The sequence below is a fragment of the Erinaceus europaeus genome, chromosome 7, assembly GCF_950295315.1.
Source record: "Erinaceus europaeus chromosome 7, mEriEur2.1, whole genome shotgun sequence".
In the NCBI taxonomy this organism is placed as follows: domain Eukaryota; kingdom Metazoa; phylum Chordata; class Mammalia; order Eulipotyphla; family Erinaceidae; genus Erinaceus; species Erinaceus europaeus.
In genome coordinates, this window is record NC_080168.1 from 53,778,071 (window position 1) to 53,799,610 (window position 21,540).

Sequence of the window (21,540 nt, forward strand, 5' to 3'; positions counted from 1 at the left end):
GCCTGTGCAGTGACTTTTATTCATTGCTAATGCTGATGAAAAGACAGAACATTTGAGGAAAATCTCAGCAACCCATTTCACAGAAGAGAGAGAACAAAAGACAGAACATTTCAGATCTGTTTTACACTCACAGATTACTAATAGTGACATCCATAAAGTTCTCCACTAAATACTTAACTATTATACATTGAAATCAACATTTCAATGATTTCTTTGAATTGGTATTTGATCATAGAAATTGGTTCCTTAGAAGCATACAAAACTGGGCCAGAGGAATACTCACCAGATTCCAGACTCACAATAACATCTTAGAAAGTTGTTGTGCTACAGTGTCTCTTCCACTCTGTGTCTCTCTGTATCTTTCTGTATTGCTATCAAAATAGGGGGTGGGGGCTGGAGGTGGTTGAATTACACATACACGAGGCCCCAGAACTTGCAAAAAGAAAAATCAATAATAAAAAAAAACAATATGAGCCGGGTGGTGGTGCATCTTGCTGACCGCATGTTACAAAGATCATGGACCCATGTTCAAGCCCCCACCGCCATCCCCACCAGCAGGGGGGAAGCTTTTCGAGTGATGAAGCAGTGTGGCATGTATCTCTCTGTCTCCATCTCTATCATCCCCTTCTCTCTCAATTTCTGGCTGTTGCTATTCAATAAATAAAGATTTAAAAAAAATTTAAAAACTTCTATGTATGATAACTCATTAGAAGGCTTTTTTTTTAATTGCTAGAAATCTTTTGGTTTGTTTCTTAGGAAATCAAAATCTGTTAAGCATTTGAGGGTAAAATTATGGAAAAGAGTAGTGCTGTTTGATGTTTTAACAAATTGTAAAATACAACTATCTTTTCATCTCTGTACTGGTCTATGCATGTATCATCACTTAATACCTGCTGAATCTGTCTGTTCTTCCAGTACAGTGTAGACATAAAAACTGATGATTGATCTATCACCTACTGTGTGAAACTTTCTCTGGCAGCAGTACACATATTTTCATTTCTAATACACAAGAAGCAGTATTATATTCTGCAGAAATAACTCAACTGACACATGAAGGAAAAGAAGTGACTTGCTCAAGATTGGGCAGTAGTGCTCAGTAGAGTTTAGACTCTTCACTCAAACCTGTCTGGCATCAAAGCTACCTTCCAGTCAGTATATTGAGCCAGACTGGCTGAGAGGTTTCAAGGTGTTGGAAAGCTGTGCTGTGCACATAACTCATGTTTCTCCCAGGATTCCTGACAGAATCATTGTCACAGGCATATCACCTCATTGTCCCGATTAGAGACAAAGACAACTCTTCCATTAGAATGGAATCAGAGCACTAACCAGGAGGAATGCCATAAACTTTTTATTAGTAGTATTATTGTGATTGTATAGAGACAGAGAGAAACTAAGCGGGAAAGAAGTGACAGAGAGGCAGAGAGAGAGAGACAGAAAGACACCTGCAGCCCTGCTTCACCACTCATGAAGCTTTACCTCAGCAGGTGGGGGCCAGGGGCTTGAACCCAGGCCCTTTTGGACTGTAACATGTGTGCTCCACCAGGTACGCCACCACCTGGCCCCACATAAACTTTTTTTTCTCTCCTAGCTGGTGCCACATACCCGTCACAGAAGGCTGCTTGTTTCTGTGGTCCAAATCCCCAAAGGCTATAAGCTCCCAGTGGGCAGACAAGGGCTCTGATTCCTCCTGTTCCAAGGCCAATGGCCAACAGAGCCACATAGAATAGCTTGCTCTGATCCTTTGTGGAGATGCTGTTAATCACATGGTAAGGGCCGATGTAGAACTCCTCTGAGGGAAAGGCAACTACAGATATCAACACAGAGCCTGCAGAGAGAGAAACGAGAGACTAAATATAGCACAACCAATAGAAACACTCCACACCTTCATAAGTGAAGGTTTCTTTTGTTTGTTTATTTTTTATTAGTGATTTAATAATGATTGACAAAATTGTGGGATAAGAGGGTACAATTCCATACAATTCCCACCACTGGAGTTCCATATCCCATCCTCTCCATTGGAAGATTCCCTATTCTTTATCCGTCTGGGAGTATGGACCAAAGATTTTTTTTTTAAACTTAAAAAAAAATTTGTTAATATTTATTTATTCCTTTTTGTTGCCCTTGTTGTTTTTTATTATTGTTGTTATTAAGGTCATTGTTGTTAGACAGGACAGAGATAAATGGAGAGAGGAGGGGAAGACAGAGGGGGAGAGAAAGACAGACACCTGCAGACATGCTTCACTACTTGTGAAGCGACTCCCCTGCAAGTGGGGAGCCAGGGCTCAAGCCGGGATCTTTAAGGTTCGACCAAAGACCTTTATGGGGTGCAGAAGGTGGGAGGTCTGGCTTCTGTAATTGTTTCTCCGCTGGACATGAACATTGGCAGGTGGATCCTACTCCCAACCTGTTTCTATCTTTCCTTAATGGGGAAGAGCTCTGGGGAGGTGGGGCTTCAGGACACATTGGTGAGGTCGTCTGTCCTGGGAAGTCAGGTTGGCATCATGGTAGCATCTGCAACTTGGTGGCTGAAAAGCATTAAGATATAAAGTGGAACAAATTGCTAGCTAAGGTAAGAATATAGCAGATGAGATTTGGGGTCTTCGTGTGGGAAGAAGCTAGGGAGTCTGTTTTAGGTAAATTCTAAGGGGCCCATAACTTTACTAATTTTTGCCTGACTGCTAACATGCATTTCTCTGTACTGGTTTGTGCATGTATCATTTAATACTTGCTGAATCAGTCTGTTCATCCAGTACAGTGTAGACATAACAGCTGATGATTGACCAGTCACCCTCTTAAAGTAGTGTGATGTGATCTGATTACAATATTTATTAATCACTACAGGTCTAGAGACAACCATGAGTTTTCTAAATGTCAAAGTTTCCATCTCTGTATGTTTCAACTAGTCCAGAGTCATCCACTCTCCTCAAGCTTCAACTATATTTTCTCTCAGAAGGTATAAGGAAATTGTGTCCACTTGAATATAATTAAAACATCTCAGAAATGTATCTTGCAAGGAACTAAAGATTTCTGTAGCCCCACCTCATAAGAAAGCCACTGGTGTTTATTCATTATCAGCAGTGACAGAAAAATTGATAATCTCAGACATTTTGGCAGCCTGTTGGAATAAAAAAGATTTTAGGAACTTTATTGTCATTAGAGAAGCATATATACTTTCTTTCCCTTTTCTAATTCTTTTTCTTTTTGCCTCCAGGGTTATCGCTGGGGCTCACTGCCTACACTACAAATCCACTGTTCCTGTCATCCTTTTTTTTTTTTTCTATTGGATAGGACAGAAAGAAATAATTGAGAAGGGAGGGGGAGATATAGGGAGATAGAAAGATAGACACCTGGGGCTGGGTGGTAGTGCACCTGGTTGAGCACATATGTTGCAATGTGTGAAGTTCCCAGCCCCCACCTGCAGGGGGAAAGCTTTGCAAGTGGTGAAGCAGGGCTGCAGGTGTCTTTCTGTCTCTCTCCCTCTCTGTCTCCCCCTTCCTCTCGACTGTCTCTATCCAATAAATAAATAAAGATAATTAAAATTTTTAAAAAAGAACTTAAAAAAAAGATAGACACCTGAAGACATGCTTCACCACTTGTGAAGGGACACCCCCCCCTGCCCCGCGCATGCAGAGGGGGTGCCAGGGGCTCAAACTGGGATCCTTTCATGGGTCCTTGCACTTCATACTCTATGTGCATAAGCCATTGCACCAGCCCCCTCTAATTGTTTTTCTGTTGTTCTTGTAATCTCTTGCATATATCTCTCTCCCTCTTTATCTCTCTCTCTCTCTCTCTCAATGTTCAGAACAGTCCTTCTTAAGATGAGCCACTTTGACATGTAAATTATTTTGATATGAGGTCAAATGAGACTCTTGATGGATAATGAAATACCTTGGGATGCATCGGATCGACCTTCTCGTGGTGCATCCCGTGAGTACCCATTCATTGGGGAAACTGACGATCCTTCCTAGCCGACTGAATCCACATGGATCCCAGTCACTTTCAAAGCCAGCAACAAGCAGCTCCTGACAGCTTTCAACCTGATGCTGTTGACTGGCTACGGAAGAAGGGCAAACACTAGAAGAAGAATGAAATACCTTCATATTCTTCTAGGTATCTTTAGAAGTAGAAATGAGGGGAGTTGGGCCGTAGCACAGTGGGTTAAGCACACATGATGCGAAGCACAAGGACCAACATAAGGATCCTGATTCGAGGCCCCAGCTTCCCACCTACAGGGGGATCACTTCACAAGTGGTGAAGCAGGTCTACAGGTATTTATCTTTCTCTTCCCCTCTCTGTCTTCCCCTCCTCTCTCCATTTCTTTCTGTCCTATCCAACAACATCAATAACAACAACAACAATAACTACAACAACAATAAAAACAAGGGAAACAAAAGGGGAAATAAATATATTTTAAAAAATTTTAAAAAAGAAGTAGAAATGAGGGTATTGCCTCAAGTAGGCTTTAAAAGATCAGAAATGACTTTCAGGGGAACCTATTTATAAAGCAAACATCTAACTGTGGAGCATCTGGTCTTTCTCATTTGAGTGACTTCCTCGCTCCTTGAAGCCCCAGGCCACTATTCCACAATTTAGACCAAGATGAAATCCTGTCTTCTGCCTCTATTGACTTTAGAACATCCCCATGTAGATTGTATGTTAAGACTTTTCTTTTCTGCTACTAACTTGCCTAGTGTAAATTTGATTGTTTGATTAGCCCAAAAAGAACTCAGAGAATGGAGGAAATTTTCCTTTCTGCACTCACATTTCTCATGCTAACAGAACAGAGCTTTCATTGCTAGTGGCCTCAAGCATCAGTGGGAGGGCTACAGAGAGACAGGAGTGAGTACACATTGTAAGTAAAGGAACAGAACATCACAAAGCAGGGTTGAACATCCTCAATTCTATCTCAGGTGGCCACATGTAAAGCTTTTCATTCCTTATCTAAAAGTGTTAGGGAATTCTGCTGAAAATCAGAAAGACCAGAGCCAAGGTGGATAAAAGATAAAGGAGTTTATTCACAGGACTGAGAATTCAGATCACCCTGATAACTCAAGACCTTGAACAAAGGGACAGTACAAGCTTATATAGGGGGTGCAGGCTGAGAACAGAAAGCAGAGGCTGCAAGGTTAAAAGGTGGGACTTGCACCCATTGCTCAGGGTCCAGTTGCCTTCGTTACTGCTATGGTTACTGTTATCTTTTCCTATGCAGCTGAGTCTGAGAAAGTTTAACCATTGCATAAGATACACCTCTGGAGTGGGAGGTGAGGGTACCCTTCTCATGGTCTTCTGTTATCTGGGGCTTCTCTCCTTCCTACAGTTTGATTACTTAACTCTTTCTTGGCCTTGACATTCTTCTATATAAGGCACTGTACTTTTCTGGTCTTGTGCTCTACTGCTTATCTGTGAAGTTCATTCTGACCTTTCTCATCTCAGTTCTTTGTTTTCACTTACTTGACCTTCTGTATAATCACTTGCACAGTCTCAGACTTTTGCACACCCTCAATCCCTCTGCACATACTCTGTCTTTATATTGTCAGTTTTTCTGTTCTGTGTGTCACTGTGACTCAGACATATGCATTTGGTTTCCCTCTTAGTTCTATGATGCTTCCCACCGCTCCCCCATGCTCTGGCCTTTCTGCCAGGGGCATTCTACCCTGGTAGCTATGGGGACAGAGATCTTCTTGGAATCACCCAGATTTCTAATAAGCATCCTCTGGGGCCTTCTTAGAAACACACCATACTCACATTATAAGCTCATACCATAAGCATTTTCAGGCGCTTAATTTGTGGAGATTCCCTCTCAATAGAAATTATGATTCAGGGGTCCAGCCATAGCTCAGTGGGCTAAGCGCACATGGTACAAAGCTCAAGGACTGGCATAAAGACCCTGGTTTGAACCCCTGGTTACCCACATGCCCAGAGGGGGGTCGCTTCATGAGCGGTGAAACAGGTCTTCAGGTATATATATTTCTCTCTCCCCTCTGTCATCCCCTCCTCTCACCATTTCAATCTGTCCTATCCACAACAATGACATCAATAACAACAATAATAATAACCACAATAGGAGACGGAGCCAAGATAGAGACTTACAAATAACACTGGCATGAGCTCCAACCAGCAGCAGCTTGTGACTGGGGATTCTCTGGATATGGTAGGATACTGGGCCATCAGCAGGAGGGTGAATAAGGGGCCCTAAGGGTGTCACTACTCTTGGCTTAGAAAATGGAGGGCAGGGGGAAAAAGAAAGGAAATCTTTTATTTCTGAAGCTCACCCTTCCCCCCCCCCCACCCCAGAACCAGCCCCCAGGGGCTGGATAGCTTCTCCTAGCAGGCTCCCCACTAAGCTATTTTTTTAAGTGGCTGGAACTCTATTTGAATGACAAAATACCTGACCAATCAGAGTCTCACCCCTGCCTGGGAAATACTACCTGGACTTTTTTGTTTTTTTTTTTTTGGATACTTCTTACAATTGGCTGTCTTTGCTCAGGCTGCTTCCAGCCAATCCAGAGCAGTCCAAGCTGCAGACTGACTGTTAGGGTTTTTTTTTACTCTACTCTATTTTATTAGTACTATTATTATATGTGCATGTCCCTATTCCCCCCTCCTTCTTCAGGTTGACCAAAATTAACTGTTGTTGTTTTTTCCATTGCTGGGTGTCCTGTCCAGTGTGAGAGGAACTTGTTTCTCCTTGCCTCTTCCCTCCACTCTCCTTTTTCACCTCCTTCTAGCTAATTAAAAAAAAAAAAAAAACCGCTTTCCTTTCACTGCTCTTTTTTTTTTTTTTCTTGTTTTTGTCTTCTTCTTTTCTTCCTTCCTCCTTCTTTTGCTTTCTGAATTCACAGATACTCGTTTATGAATTATTTGGGGGAAAAAAATCTGATTCAGAGTGGACTCTGTGTGTGTGTGTGTGTGTGTGTGTGTGTGTGTGTGTGTGTGTCTTTTCTCCACTTCAGTTTCTCCTCTTGCTATCCCTAGAACTTACTGTGGACAGTAGATTTGCATAACTGTCTATTCTTGTTTTCCCTTTTTTCCTTTCTCTTTCTTTTTCCTTTGGATTTGGTTGCTAATTTTTCTTAGACTGGAGGTGTTATTTGGCTAACTGGTATTGGTTGAACTGCATCAATCCTTGCTTCAGTTACTATTGTTGTAATTTCTGAGGTTGAGTGACTACATTTGTCATAAAAGTATTTAATATAGCATGGCTTGTACTCAAAACAATTGAAGAATGACAGAACAGAAAAATAAAAAACACATCAATAAAAAATAATGGTTGGGAGTTGGGCTGTAGTGCAGCGGGTTAAGCGCAGGTGGCGCAAAGCATAAGGATCCCGGTTTGAACCCCGGCTCCCCACCTGCAGGGGAGTCGCTTCACAGACAGTGAAGCAGGTCTGCAGGTGTCTTTCTCTCCTCCTCTCTTTCTTCCCCTCCTCTCTCCATTTCTCTCTGTCCTATCCAACAACAACAACAACAATAATAACTACAGCAATAAAACAACAAAGGCAACAAAAGGGAATAAATAAATAAAATAAATATAAAAATTTTTTTAAAAAATAATAAATAATAATAATGGTTAAACCAAGAGCAAATAAAACTGCTACCACAATGAATCAAGACAGGGGTGAGAAGAAACTCCAAATCAGTTAGAAGTAACCATAGATAAGAAAAGTATGCAAGCAGTATGCAAGCAATAATAAACAAAATAATCGGGAGTCGGGCTATAGCGCAGCGGGTTAAGCACAGGTGGCACAAAGCACAGGGACCAGCATAGGATCCCGGTTTGAACCCCGGCTCCCCACCTGCAGGGGAGTCACTTCACAGGCGGTGAAGCAGGTCTGCAGGTGTCTATCTTTCTTTCCTCCTCTCTGTCTTCCCCTCCTCTCTCCATTTCTCTCTGTCCTATCCAACAACGACAACAGCAATAATAACTACAACAATAAAACAACAAGGGCAACAAAAGGGAATAAATAAAATAAATATTAAAAAAAATTTTTAAATAAAAAATAAAAATAAATAAAAATAAATAAAAAACCAAATAATCACAGAAATGAAGACTACTGTGGAGGAAAGGGCTATCAGAATTAGGGAAACAACAGATGAGACCCTCAAGGAAAACACAAGCTACCTTGAGATAATTAGAGAACTGAAAGCTGAAATAGCTGAACTAAAAGGTCAATTAGCAGAACAAGCTAATACTATAACTGAACTGAAGAAAAGAAGCTGAGGGGAGGGAAAGCAGACTAACAGAAGCAGAAAACAGAATTAGCCAGACAGAGGATGAGCTAGAGAAAATAATAACCACAACAATGATAAAGCAACAAGGTGAACAAAAGGTAAAAGATAGCCTCCAGGAGCAGTGGATTCATGATGCAGGCACCAAGCCCCAGCAATAACCCTGGAGGCAAAAGAAGAAGAAGGAGGAGGAAGAGGAGGAGGAGGAGGAGGAGGAGGAGGAGGAGGAGGAGGAGGAGAAGGAGGAGAAGGAGGAGAAGGAGGAGAAGGAGGAGAAGGAGGAGAAGGAGAAGGAGGAGGAAAAGAAGAAGGAGGAGGAGGAGAAGGAGAAGGAGGAGAAGCATAAGGAGGAGGAAAAGAAGAAGAAGGAGGAGGAGGAGGAGGAGGAAGAGGAGGAGGAGAAGGAGAAGGAGAAGGAGAAGGAGAAGGAGAAGGAGAAGAAGAAGATATTAGGATTCATAGAACCTGGGCAATGGCACACTTGGTTAAGTGCACATTTTACCATGTGCAAGGGCCCCTGATTTCAACCCCTCACTCCCTGCCTACAGAGGGCTCGATTCACGATAGTTGAAGCAGGTCTGAACGTGTCTCTCTCTCTCTTTCTTTCTCTCTCTCACTCTCTATTTCCCTCTTCTTCTCTCAATTTCTCTCTGTCCTATCCAAAATAAAAAGGAAAAAATGACTGCTGGGAGTAGTGAATTCATAGTGTTGACACAGAGCCCCAAAGATAACCCTGGTGGCTATACTTTTTTTTTTCCTTCTTACCAGAGCACTTATCAGCTGTGGCCTATGGTAGTGTGGGAGATTGAACCTAGGACTGTGGACCTTCAGGCATGAGAGTCTCTTTGCGTAACCATTATGCTATCTACCCCCATCCACAATACGTTTTTTTTTTTTTTTTAAATCGTATTTTAGTTGCATACATTTAGTAAACACTTTATATTTTATGAAATACTTTTGCATATTGTTTCATCTTGGAAAAAATTGTGACATCAGAAAGTAGATTTTTATTCTCTTGTTGGTTTTGGTCTTCATTTTCATTAATTTGGCCCTTATTATTCATTAATTTAGCTCTATATACATTTTGTAAAAGGTTTTATTTATCTGTTTTCATCAGAGAGAGGCCAGAGCAATGCTCTGATCTGGAAAATGGTGGTACTGGAGATTGAACCCTTCATCTATGGAGCCTCAAGCATCAAGGCCTAGTGTGTTGCCTCTGTGCTGTCTTCTTGGCCTAATATATATTCTTTTTTAAAAAAAATATTTTATTGGGAGTCGGGCGGTAGCGCAGCGGGTTAAGCGCAGGTGGCGCAAAGCACAAGGTTGGCATAAGCATCCCGGTTCGAGCCCCCAGCTCCCCACCTGCAGTGGAGTCGCTTTACAGGCGGTAAAGCAGGTCTGCAGGTGTCTATCTTTCTCTGCCTCTCTCTGTCTTCCCCTCCTCTCTCCATTTCTCTCTGTCCTATCTAACGACAACATCAATAACAATAATAACCACAACAACAATGAAAAACAACAAGGACAACAAAAGAGAAAATATAAATAAATAAATAAATAAAATACTTTATTTATTTATTAATGAGAAAGATAGGAGGAGAGACAGAAAGAACCAGACATTATTCTGGTATATGTGCTGCCAGGGACTAAACTCAGGACCTCACACTTGAGAGTCAGATGCCCTATCTACTGCACCATCTCCCGGACCACACACCTAGTATATATTCTTGATACAGCTCTGTTATGTGGATAGCTTTCTGAATTAGACTCTCAGTGTCTTATAGACAAAACTTGGAGTCTGACCTTTTTTATCTCCTGTACTGTGACTTCCACAGTGTGAAGAATATATGTGTGCAATCATTTATTTGGTGACTCAGCTCTTTAAATTATTGAGTGTGAAGCATTTCCTCTCAAAGTGAGGCAGTTACTACCCACTTTCCTTCAATCCTCATCTGTGCAGGAGTGACAAGTGGGACTTGGCCAGGCTAGGGGTTGTCTAGAGAGGATGGGTAGAAGGAATAACTACTTGCGGGAACAGTATACCTAAGACAAGATGAGGCATTTTCAGTAGTACCTTTGTGTAGGCTAGAAAGGCTAGAAATTCCACAGCAAACTAATTCCATCTGATTAAAACTTTATTTCTCTCTGCTGTGAAATGGATGCAATAATAATCCAAGCCCATGGCATGTGTGATTGAAAGCCTCTTGCAGAAGATGTGGTACTATACACTGCACAAAGCAGCACACCTGAGTTTAGGAGCACTGCAGAAAGTACCTGGATGTGATGTGTCTGTCATCTCTCTGACTAACTGGCCCTTCCGGAGCTGATGAGTCCATCAGGGAAGACAGATCTGCTGCTGGACTGTTATATCTATTGTGGTACATCCAATCAGTGTCTGGTCAGTGTGTGGTTGAATACAGGAGAAAGAAAAAAAAAGAAGAAACCACAAAATGGGTCTTGAAAGAGGAACATGGGTTTTCAATTCCTGGATTTGGAGTGGAAAGATAAAGAAAGGGGATTAGTTCAGGCAAAAAAAAAAAAATGAACATGTGTAAGGTTAGGAATGTAACAAAAAGGCAAGGAGAAGATCAGCAGACTTGGGGTCCTGTTTTAGGATACTAGTCTTGTGAAGTAAATTTGGGAAAGGTTATAAAAGTTTTTTTTTTCTTTTTGCCTCCAGGCTTGGTGCCAACACTATGAATCCACTGCTCTGAAAGGGAGACTGAAAGACACCTGCTTCATCGCTTGTGAAGTGACCTTGCTGCAGATGGGCAGGCGGGAGCTCGAACCAAGATCCTTGTGCTTTGTACTATATGCGCTTAACCTGGTACACCAATGCTCAGCCCTCTAAAAGTTTCTGTGCGTGCTGCAATTTAGGTACTTTTTTTTTAAAGGGATCCCATGTTGTGGGTGGACAGGTGTATGAACAGGAGTGATCACTCTCTGTCATGACAGTCCAATAAGAAGACTAGTCTGATGGTCAAGAAACAACAATGCCACACTTTCGAGCTAAGATTGAACCAGTTCAGACAGAAACACGAGGTTGGTAGAATCTCTGATGTTTAGTGGCTGATAGGAGTTTGATTACAGTTGTGAGTGGCCAACACCAGGAAATAGCTCTGTATAAGAAAGCAAATGAAGGAGCCAGGCAGTGGTGCACCCAGTTAAGCATACATAGTACTAAGCACAAGGATCTGAATTCGAGACCCTGGCTCCCCACCTGCAAGAGAGATGCTTCACAAGTGGACAAAACAGGTCTGCAGGTGTCTGTCTCTCTCTCCCTCTCTATTTCCCTCTCCCCTCTGAATTTCTCTGTCTTATTCAATAAAATGGGAAAAAAATGGCCAAGAGCAGTACATTCATAGTGCTGGGCAGGCATCCAAGTTTGACATCCTCGAAGAAACACTCACGAAAGACATGTCTCTGATATCTGATTACTGTAAAAAATGGCGACTAATCCCTAGCACTGCAAAAACAGTATCTAATCTGTTTTCCATCTACACCATGCCTCGGCCTCGCGTGAGCTTAATGTGCAGCTTGGCGATACGAGAATCCGGCATGAAGCCCAGCCAGTCTATCTTGGCGTTACTCTCGATCTCACCCTGTCATTTCATGAACATCTCATAAAAACTGCAGCAAAGGTGGGCGCGAGGAATAACATCATTGCAAGACTGGCCAGCTCCTCATGGGGCGCGAGCGCTTCCACACTACGATCATCATCTCTGGCATTATGCTATTCCACTGCAGAATACTGTGCCCCAGTATGGTTCCATAGCCCCCATGTCCACTTGGTCGATTCCAAATTATATTCCTCCATGAGGATAATTTCTGGAACCATCCGTTCCACCCTGGTTCCATGGCTGCCAGTTCTTAGCAACATCGCCCCGCCAGATATTCGTCGGGATGCGGCAACATCTAAGTTCATTTCCCACGTCTACACTTGACTGGACCTGCCAATACATGCGGATATCTTTGCCCACCCTGTCCAACGCTTGACGTCTCGTCATCCAATCTGGTCTCCTATGTCTACACTGAACTTCTCTGTTCCAGACTCTTGGAAACAGAGTTGGCAGTCAGCTGAGGTAAAGAACAAACACCTCATCACAGACCCCTGTAAGTGTCAACCCGGCTTTGACCTAGCACGTTATGATTGGGCCCTCCTCAATCGCTATGGAACATGGCGCACCATGGCCGGTGCGCCGCTATGTTCCATCGCTGGGGAGCCAGAGACAACCCGAACTGCCCCTGAGGCTACAGACAGACTATGACCCACATAGTCAACGACTGCCACCTCTCCAGATTCAAAGGAGGTCTCGAAACTTTACATCAGGCTCAACCTGACGCTGTTGACTGGCTATGGAAGAAGGGCAAACGCTAGAAGAAGAAGAAGTGCTGGGCACTGAGTACTAGCAATAACCCTAGAGGCAAAAAGAAAGGAAAAGAAAGAAGAAAACGAATGAACATGGGTTTAGCTCTTCAGTTTGCCAAATTCCAAAGTAAGCACTTGTTTGTATCTCAGGACTACCACAGGAATTTAGACTAATAAGTTGATGAGAAGTCACTAAATGTTACTGGTATGGGCTCTTGCCAAATTAGGAATAGTACAGTCTAAAAATAGTGTCCTGGTCCAGAATAGCAGCCGTGACACTGTCTTAATCCATTCTGGCCCCTCATCCAGCCTTTTGTTTCATTGCAACCTTCATTACTACCTGCCTTGATATCATTTTACTTGTTTATTTTCTCTTCCTACACCAGAGAGGCACCTTTGGCAAGAGAAGAGTGTGTTTTCTTCTCTGTTCCTGGAACAGTGCTGAGTAGGAGATAATCAAATGTGAAATATTTGTTGAATGTGGAGTAGATGTTCAGCATTGCAGTGACTGTGCTCTTTATTACATAATATTACAGCAGTGAGAAACTCTGAACCACCCTCTTTCTGACTCAGTGAATTGCAATGTGTCCTCTGCCTGAGACTGTGCAATCTGTTGACTATTTGCTGTTTGCCCCTTCCTTGTTATTGTGCTGCCCCAATCCCTTCAAATAGGTGTTTCTCCTGCTTTTGCCAAAATCGGTGAACAGTGCATAACTTCTTAAGTCTCTAAACTCAGAACTTCACACTTAACTTGTGTTCCTCTACCTTACCTTTGGCCATATTTAGTTGTCAAGTTTGTATGGTTTCAAGTATTTTCTCCTGGACTGAGATTTCACCTTTGCCTTGAACCACTCTCCTGAGATTTCTCAAGAGTCGCCATCTTTAACCTCTCACTGTGTGCCCACCTTCTTTGTTAACAAGTAGCATGGCCCCAAATGTTTTCATTGGCTCTTCTGAAACCCCCTTTTTTTAAAAAAAAATTTTTTATATTTATTTTATTTATTTATTCCCTTTTGTTGCCCTTGTTGTTTTATTGTTGTAGTTATTATTGTTGTTGTATAGGACAGAGAGAAATGGAGAGAGGAGGGGAAGACAGAGAGGAGGAGAGGAAGATAGACACCTGCAGACCTGCTTCACCGCCTGTGAAGCGACTCCCCTGCAGGTGGGGTTCGAACCGGGATCCTTATGCCGGTCCTTGTATTTTGCGCCACTGAAACCCCTTTTTTACCTAAGACAACTTAAAAAAATTCCAGCCTAAAATTCTCACTTGTTCGTCACCTTGCTCTTACTACTTTATCATGTAACCTGACATTTCCTCAGCTTTTCTTACAATCAACTGTTCACACACTTTTGTAGGTATACTTATCACCCCCCCTTCTTGGAACAAGAATACAGGGGTGCTTTATTTAATTCATTTTCAATGGATAGCGATGGTACATAAATAGAAACCATGTCTTCATTCATATTCGGTTTTAATGGCTTACTATGTAACTAATTAAAAGCCACCTTTTGGTGAAAAATATCCTTCAGTTATTCCACATGAACTTCAGAAGTCTTATTAGCACATTCCATCATAGTTGTGAAGTCAGTGAACTTCATTTAAAAAAAATTTTTTTTCATGTAGAATGTTTCACAAATTTGGGCTTAGGGTAAGAAGGGGAAAACAAGGGCATTTTATGAAGCAGAGAAGACAGATGTCAAAAGAGGTCATTCTGATTAAATACATTTAGTGCTATAAAAGAGGTATCAAGTCATCCTCTAGTGCACATGCTCATAAGCATCCTTTGAATAATACAGATAATGAGATAAATCAAAAAAATTTTTTTTCATTTGTCACACTTTACACTAAAAGCAAGGTGGCAGTAATATAAACTAGAAGTTCTAGTAAAGCCTGATTCGATTAAAATGTAAAACCATCCAGTCAAAAGAAGACACTCACCTAGAACATGTAGAAATAAGCAAATATATAGCAGTTTGTTTCTTGCTAGGCAGAGATCAGCAAGCCATGCCATAAACAAAGGGGAAAGAATGGACGTTCCGTTGAAGCACAAGTTCAGAATGGCTGCCTGGTAGTTGTAGTGGCCAAGCTTGACAGTGCAAAAAGGGATCATATTGCAGACGACTTCCAAGAATGTAAACCTCTCACACAGCTCCACTAGAAGCAAACAGACTCCAACCTGAAGTTTTTCCACAGAGGACGGTGAAGAGACACGACCCATGTATCTTACCACTCTCTCTCTCTCTCCGTGGTGATTTAAGTGTATTTCCTCATTCGTAACTCCAAAGTCTGTAACAAACATGACTGTCTTTCTTCAATACAGCTTAAGTTAATGGTTTGAACTTGGTGACTTTTTATCCCACCCCTCTAATGAAAAAAAAAAAGTAAGATCTTTGCTTTGAATTTTACAACTCTGTGCCAAAGTTTCACTCCCCACCCCGACATTTACATTGCTCGATTTTGATGATCCAGGAGCACAAGAGAGGAGACAGAAGTATTTCAATGTTCATGATAGCCCAGTGTAGCCAAATCTGATTTGTTTGTCTAATTACTTAGGGGCTAAATTAGGCTCTTCCTCCAAAATTATATTGAATTACATGAATTCAGTTGCATACGTGCAGGGGCTCATCTGCCTCATGCTGATAAAGGTTTAAACACTGAGGCAGAAGAAGCAGTTCTTCAGGAGCACTTGAGCACTAGATCAAGAAATAATTTGAGTTTAATAATTTCTGATACTTTAATTAAACAAGACAGAACAGTACTGAGAGATAAAGCATGAAAAGAAATCTATTTGGAGGGGGCAGTCTCCCTTATCATTATTACATTTCTTATTATTTTTGGTTGGAATTCTGATAAGAAAGCTAATTAGGTAACAAGAGTTCTAGTACATTTAGGTAACAAGCAGAGTTTGCAAGAAAGTAATTTAAGTACACTAATGAAAGGAGAAAGTATTCAACAAAAAGCCTCTTCCTTTAAGTTGACCCCATGCTTGTAGAGCAACCTCTCAAGGAGGAAATCAGAATCAAAAGGCGCTATCTGACTTCTGATTATCAGTCAGCAGTAGGGCTGCAGCTATCATCTACATGTGATTCAAGGAATATTGGCTCTGGTATCGCTGAGACCCTCCATCTGGGTGAGTGGATGCTGGTATTCTATTTTGGGTAGCAGAAGGGTACCAATTAAGCTTTAAAAAAAGTCAACAAAGAGAGCACGTGAACATTTAGAGGTTTAACTGCAAGACCAGAGGAAGACGGGAATGGAACAATTGGGGTCCAAGTCATAATGATTCCACACATAGTGAGTGGTATGTTGTTTTCATGTTATGGGTCAAAAGCTAGAGACTGATAAGGGTTTTGGACTCTGATATTTTGACCTGAGAGATTGGGAGCAAAACACAGGGTTGACTCCTTCTGATGGCCCCATTGTAGTGGGAGCTATTTTCATCTGCTCAGTATCATTCCATTCCTTTTTGGGAACAATGCCCTATTTTTTTCCCCCTTCGTGAAGCATGATCATGCACTTTTTATGATCCAAACTTGGATACTTGTGCTAGCAAAAGTGATGCTATTTATAATTATCCTAGAAAAAAAAAGTGGATATAAACTGGGACTGTGTAGGGCAGACCCCTATGTGGGGTCATCCTACCTATGAGCAATGCTTTGCATTTGTTATATGAGCTCCTGGTGGGACTTTCTTCTGGCTAAACAGTGTCAGTATATGGTTAAAGTTAGTGCTTTTGCACTTTCTCTCCTCCAAATTAAGATTAAAGTGCAGTAACTAAAGGTTAGATATGGTGGAAGTTGAATCATTTGGATGGTATTACCCCAAAATGGGATTAACCATGAGGTTTTGCTAGAGAACACAGAAATTCTTATTTCCCTGGTTCTTAGCCTTCAGGAGGAGTAAGTAGCCTTTTCTTCTCTCTCTCTCTCTCTGTCTCTCTCCTTTATTTTTTTATTGTTTTATTTTATTTTTCCTACAGGGTTATTGCTGGGGCTCGGTGCCAGCACTACAAATCCACTGCTCCTGGAGGCTATTTTTCCCATTTTGTTGCCCTTGTTGTGGTTGTTATTGCTATTGTTGTTATAGCTGTTGTTGTTGGATAGGAAAAATAAAAATCGAGAGAGGAGGGGAAGACAGAGAGGAGGAGAGAGAGACAGACACCTGCAGACCTGCTTCACCACTTGCAAAGTGACCCCTTGCAGGTGGGGAGCCGGGGGCTTGAACCAGGATACTTGCACAGATTCTTGCTCTTCATACTATGTGTGCTTAACCTGCCTGGGCCCCATTAGCTTTTCTTTTATAAAGGACTCAATTTCCAACTATCTCCAGTTTGATTAAGTTACCCATGTTTGGTTTCTATGCCTTAGAAAGGGCCCTGAATGGAGTGTGTCTGTGTCCCAGGTGCAAGGATACCTTCCTGATCACTAGTTGCTATTATAACTCACACCTGACAATGGACTCCACCATGTTACTTCACAAAAGCAGAATAATTCTGCCTTGCCCCGTCCCCCTGACTCTGATTGACTCTGATGATGGTGAGGTTTGAATTTTTTGGGTTTTCAGTGTTTCCTTGCACCAAAACAGGTAGTAAGAACCAGTGGTGAGGGTGGTTGAGTCATGTGTCAAGTATAGTTGAAGCAATAGGAAACCACTTTTTGTTATGATATATCTCAATACCAAGTTCAAAATAAGATTAAAAGACAAGCACCACTTGAGAATAACAGATGGCAGGTGACCATTGAATGCCATTTCCTTCACCAACAAACTTGAACCCTTGAGGGGTGGCTTAATTCATGGCTTAGCTTCCTGCATCCCACCCAAATCCCAAATTTGTTCTGTTCCCCATTCTTCTTTCTCCTAAAATTATTTATTATAAAAGCAAGATATGCACACTGGATACAAATTGGAAAATAGAAAACAAAGGAGTAGATGATTTTAGAACATTTCTTTTCATGCGTCCCTTTGCTATTTTAAAAGGTTTTAATATTTATATTATACAATTGCATCCAATTGCTGAATAATACACTTTTTCTACCCCCTTTCCCCCTATTTTATTTGACAGGACAGAGAGAAATTGAAAGGGGATGGAGAAATAGAGAGGAGGAGAGAAACATAGGCATCTGTAGACCTACTTCACTACTCTGCAGGTGGGGGAGTTGAGGCTTGAACCTGGGTCTCTGAGCATGATAACATGTGCTCTTAACCAGGTGCATGCACCATCACGCAGGCAATATCTGTGTTTTCAATTGAGCCTTCAGAATATGAATGTATCAGGTCCTATAAGGGTTGAATTGGAAACCTACCAGAAATCTCTGCCCTGCTTTTAAGGAGGCTATTTTTAACTAGGTAGAATTGAAAAATGTTTCTCTATGATGTCTTCAAGTTGATTAAGAACTTTGAGAAAACTGTAGTATCTCCTAAAATATTTGTTTATTTCTAACATGGGTTTGCACCTGTGCAATTCTTTCTATTCAGCTTTCCATAAAGCCTTCAGACATGTTTTTAAAATCTGAATTTGACCTTGTTGTTCCCCCTGTATACTCTGTGAACAACTCCTTTAGATTGTGGGACCAAACAAAAAGTTTCTTCTGCTTTTTTCTTTATTTAATAATTTTTGACATGAATTTCCCTTTGCTACCCTGCTAGAGAACTGAATAATATGCTTACAGTTTTAAGACTTCCATACACTTTCATCCTTCTTCCTTTTTCATTTTTTCTTCCTGGAATACTTTTCCTACATGTAGGGTTTAACTTCCATTCTTTAAACATAAGCATGTGTACCATATTCCCAGTAAAAGTTCCTATGATCCTTACTCATGTCTTCCCTATGTCATTAAAACATTGTTACATCTCTCTTGAAATGTTAGAGTGTAATATGAGATGTTACATTATAAATTAGCTTGCGTGCTTATTTTCTTTGCTGACCTTGGGTTCTTTGATAATAGGGACATTCCCCTCCCCCCCCTTTCTTGCTTTGCTTCTTTATTTCTTTCTATTTTGGGTTTTGCTATTGGATTTTTTTTTTTTTTTTGCCTTTGGCAGCCATCCTTTTTCCATTGTTGTTGTTGTTGCTTCTTACTGGATTGGTTGTTTTTTTTTTTTTTTTTGGACACTTGCAAGGTCTACAGTTCATGAACTGTAAATGATTCTGACCTTCTCTAAAATTCTCATTTACAACAGCAATGATGCATATTACTAGTATGTTATTATATATTAAGGGACTAGCATATGTTTTCTAGTAATACATTATATGCATTTACTAAAGATATTATGGATTGGTTCTTAGCAACATCGCCCCGCCAGATTTTCGTCGGGATGCGGCATCATCTAAGTTCATTTCCCACGTTTTCGCTCGACCGGACCTGCCAACATACTCAGGTATCTTCGCCCACCCTGTCCAATGCTTGACGTCTTGTCCCCCAATCTGGTCCCCTACACCTACACTGAACTTCTCTGTTCCAGTCTCTTGGAAACAGAGTTGGCAGTCAGCTGAGGTAAAGAATAAACACCTCATCACAGACCCCTGCAAGCGTCAACCCGGCTTTGACCTAGCACGTTATGATTGGGCCCTCCAGGCCATGGCCGGTGTACCGCTATGTTCCATCGCTGGGGAGCCAGAGACAACCCGAACTGCCCCTGCGGCTACAGACAGACTATGACCCACATAGTCAACGACTGCCACCTCTCCAGATTCAAAGGAGGTCTCGAAACTTTACATCAGGCTCAACCTGATGCTGTTGACTGGCTACGGAAGAAGGGCAAACGCTAGAAGAAGAACTGGATTGGACAGAGAGAACTTGAGAGAGGAGGGGAAGACAGAGAGGGAGAGAGAAAGATACATACTTGTAGACCTGCTTCACCGCTTGTGAAGTGACCCCCCTTCCCCTGCAGGTGGGGAGCTGGAGGCTGGGATCCTTGCACTTTGTACTATGTGTGCTTAACCCGGTGCACTACCGCCTAACTCCTGCCATTGGGATTTTGAGTTTACATGATTCATTGCTCCCAGTGGACGACCCCCCCCCCCTTTTTAGAGAAAAGAGGGAGAGACACCAGAACACCACATCTTCCCCAAGTACCATAATAATGCCATGTGTGTGCCAGGGATGAAATGTCCTCGGACATGGTAAAATATGCACTTTTGTCTAGCGAAGTTATAACCAAGCCCCCACAGGAACATTTTTTGCTTCTTTCCTTTCTTTTTTTTTTTCCCCTCCAGTGTTTTCTCTGGGGCTCGAAATTCATTGCTCAGGGCAGCCATCTTTTTTTTTTTTCATTGTTGTTATTGTTGCATAGGGCAGAGATAAATTGACAGAAGAGGGGAAGACAAAGAGGGGGAGAGAAAGACATTTGCAGACCTGCTTCACCACTTGTGAAGCGACCCCCCTGCAGGTGCGGAGCCAAGGCTCGAACCGGGATCCTTACTACAGTCCTTGTGCTTCGCACCATGTGTGTTTAACCCATTGTGTTACCACCTGCCCACCCCCCTTATTTTCTTTATTCATCAGTTTTGTTGCAGGGCTCTGGCTGTATGCCTGCATAATGACTTCACTGCTCTTGGCGGCTTTTTTTTTTTTTTTAATGGGCAGAAATAGAGCTGGAGGAGGGGGGAGAGTGAGGACGATAAATTCTGCAGCATTGGCCCACTGCTTATAAAGACCCCCTCCCCCCACAGTTGGGAACTAGCTTCTTAAACCTGGGTCCTCATGCATAGTAATGTATGTGCACTGAAGGGGTGCATCATCATCTGACCCCCAAACATTTTTATACTTGCCTTCAGACCCCTGCTCCCTAGAACAGTGTCTGGAGTAGATTATTTATGTCTGCACAAGTACAGGGTAGGAGCGGCTGTGCGTGTGACATCCCCACACATAAATAACCTTCATTCCGTCATAGATCTCCAATAAATGCTGCTGCTTTGTTTTTTCCCAATCTTCTAGCAAGTTTTGGCTCTGATAACTGGACAAGATTTTACTGGATGGATATATATTAAAACATTTTGGATGGATGAATATCTAGTTTGATTTTCCTGAATGAAAAAGTAACAGAAGGGACCGGGTGGTGGCCCACCTGGTTGAGCTCACATGTTACAGTGCACATAGGTTTCAATTTTAGGATGCATATTTAGGTGGAAATAATTAACCTTCATAGGAATGGCATTAAAATTTTAAAGTGTTGAGGAACATTATAGCCCCAACTCTTAAAACCAACCATTTGCTTAGAATATCAGGTTGGCTATAAATTAACAGACATGTTTTTCGTGGCTCTCTTAAAGAAATCATCTTCACTTAGGGTAGAAGGGTTGGAAAGGAAGATACTAACTGTCCATGGTTTCACAATTACTACCCAGCATTGAATATGAGAGACTGCATTTGGTCCAAACTCCTTGTTTTACAACTGAACATCTGAGAAGTGAAGTGACTAGTCTAAGATAAGTTCATTAGCTTTTAGCTTGTCTTGCAATATAATTGCTGCTGGTCCAGTTGTTGTTTAGTTGTAAAAAAAAATCTGTCATAGATTTTTGAAATCTGAGTACTTTGAAAACTAGAAATTAACCTTACCAGGGGCCACTTCAGTAGAGTGTATATGTTACAATGTGCAAGAACTGCCTCCACCCGCACCATCCCCACCTGCAGGGGGAAGCTTCACAAGCTACAGGTGCCTCTCTTTCTACTTCTCTTATCTCCCCCTTCCCTCAATTTCTCTTTGTGTCTATCCAATGAATAAATCAATAAAATATTTTCAAAAGAAAGTTAAAAAAATAGCTTTGTCTAAAAAACCAAATTCATGAAAAGTAATAGAATCTTTGGTTAGACAAGTCAATGCTTTTGAAAAGATATATTATCTTTATTTATTTATTTATTTATTGGATAGAGACAATCAGAAATCAAGAGGGGAGGGGTGAGAGAGAGAGAGAGACCTGTAGCACTGCTTCACCATTCACAAA

The 21,540-nt window shown here is 41.6% G+C and overlaps 1 protein-coding gene across 1 annotated transcript in view; it reads right to left on the reverse strand.

The window, feature by feature from the left end:
* SLC15A5 (solute carrier family 15 member 5) overlaps nucleotides 1-14,895 on the reverse strand; it is a 105,578-nt gene extending 90,683 nt beyond the window's left edge. The window contains exons 1-2 of the mRNA XM_007527623.2: nucleotides 14,535-14,895; nucleotides 1,603-1,825 (exon numbers count right to left, since the gene is read on the reverse strand). Coding sequence (XP_007527685.2) covers nucleotides 1,603-1,825; nucleotides 14,535-14,895 — 584 coding nt within the window. The remainder of the gene's footprint in view (nucleotides 1-1,602; nucleotides 1,826-14,534) is intronic.
* Nucleotides 14,896-21,540: the final 6,645 nt, after the last annotated feature.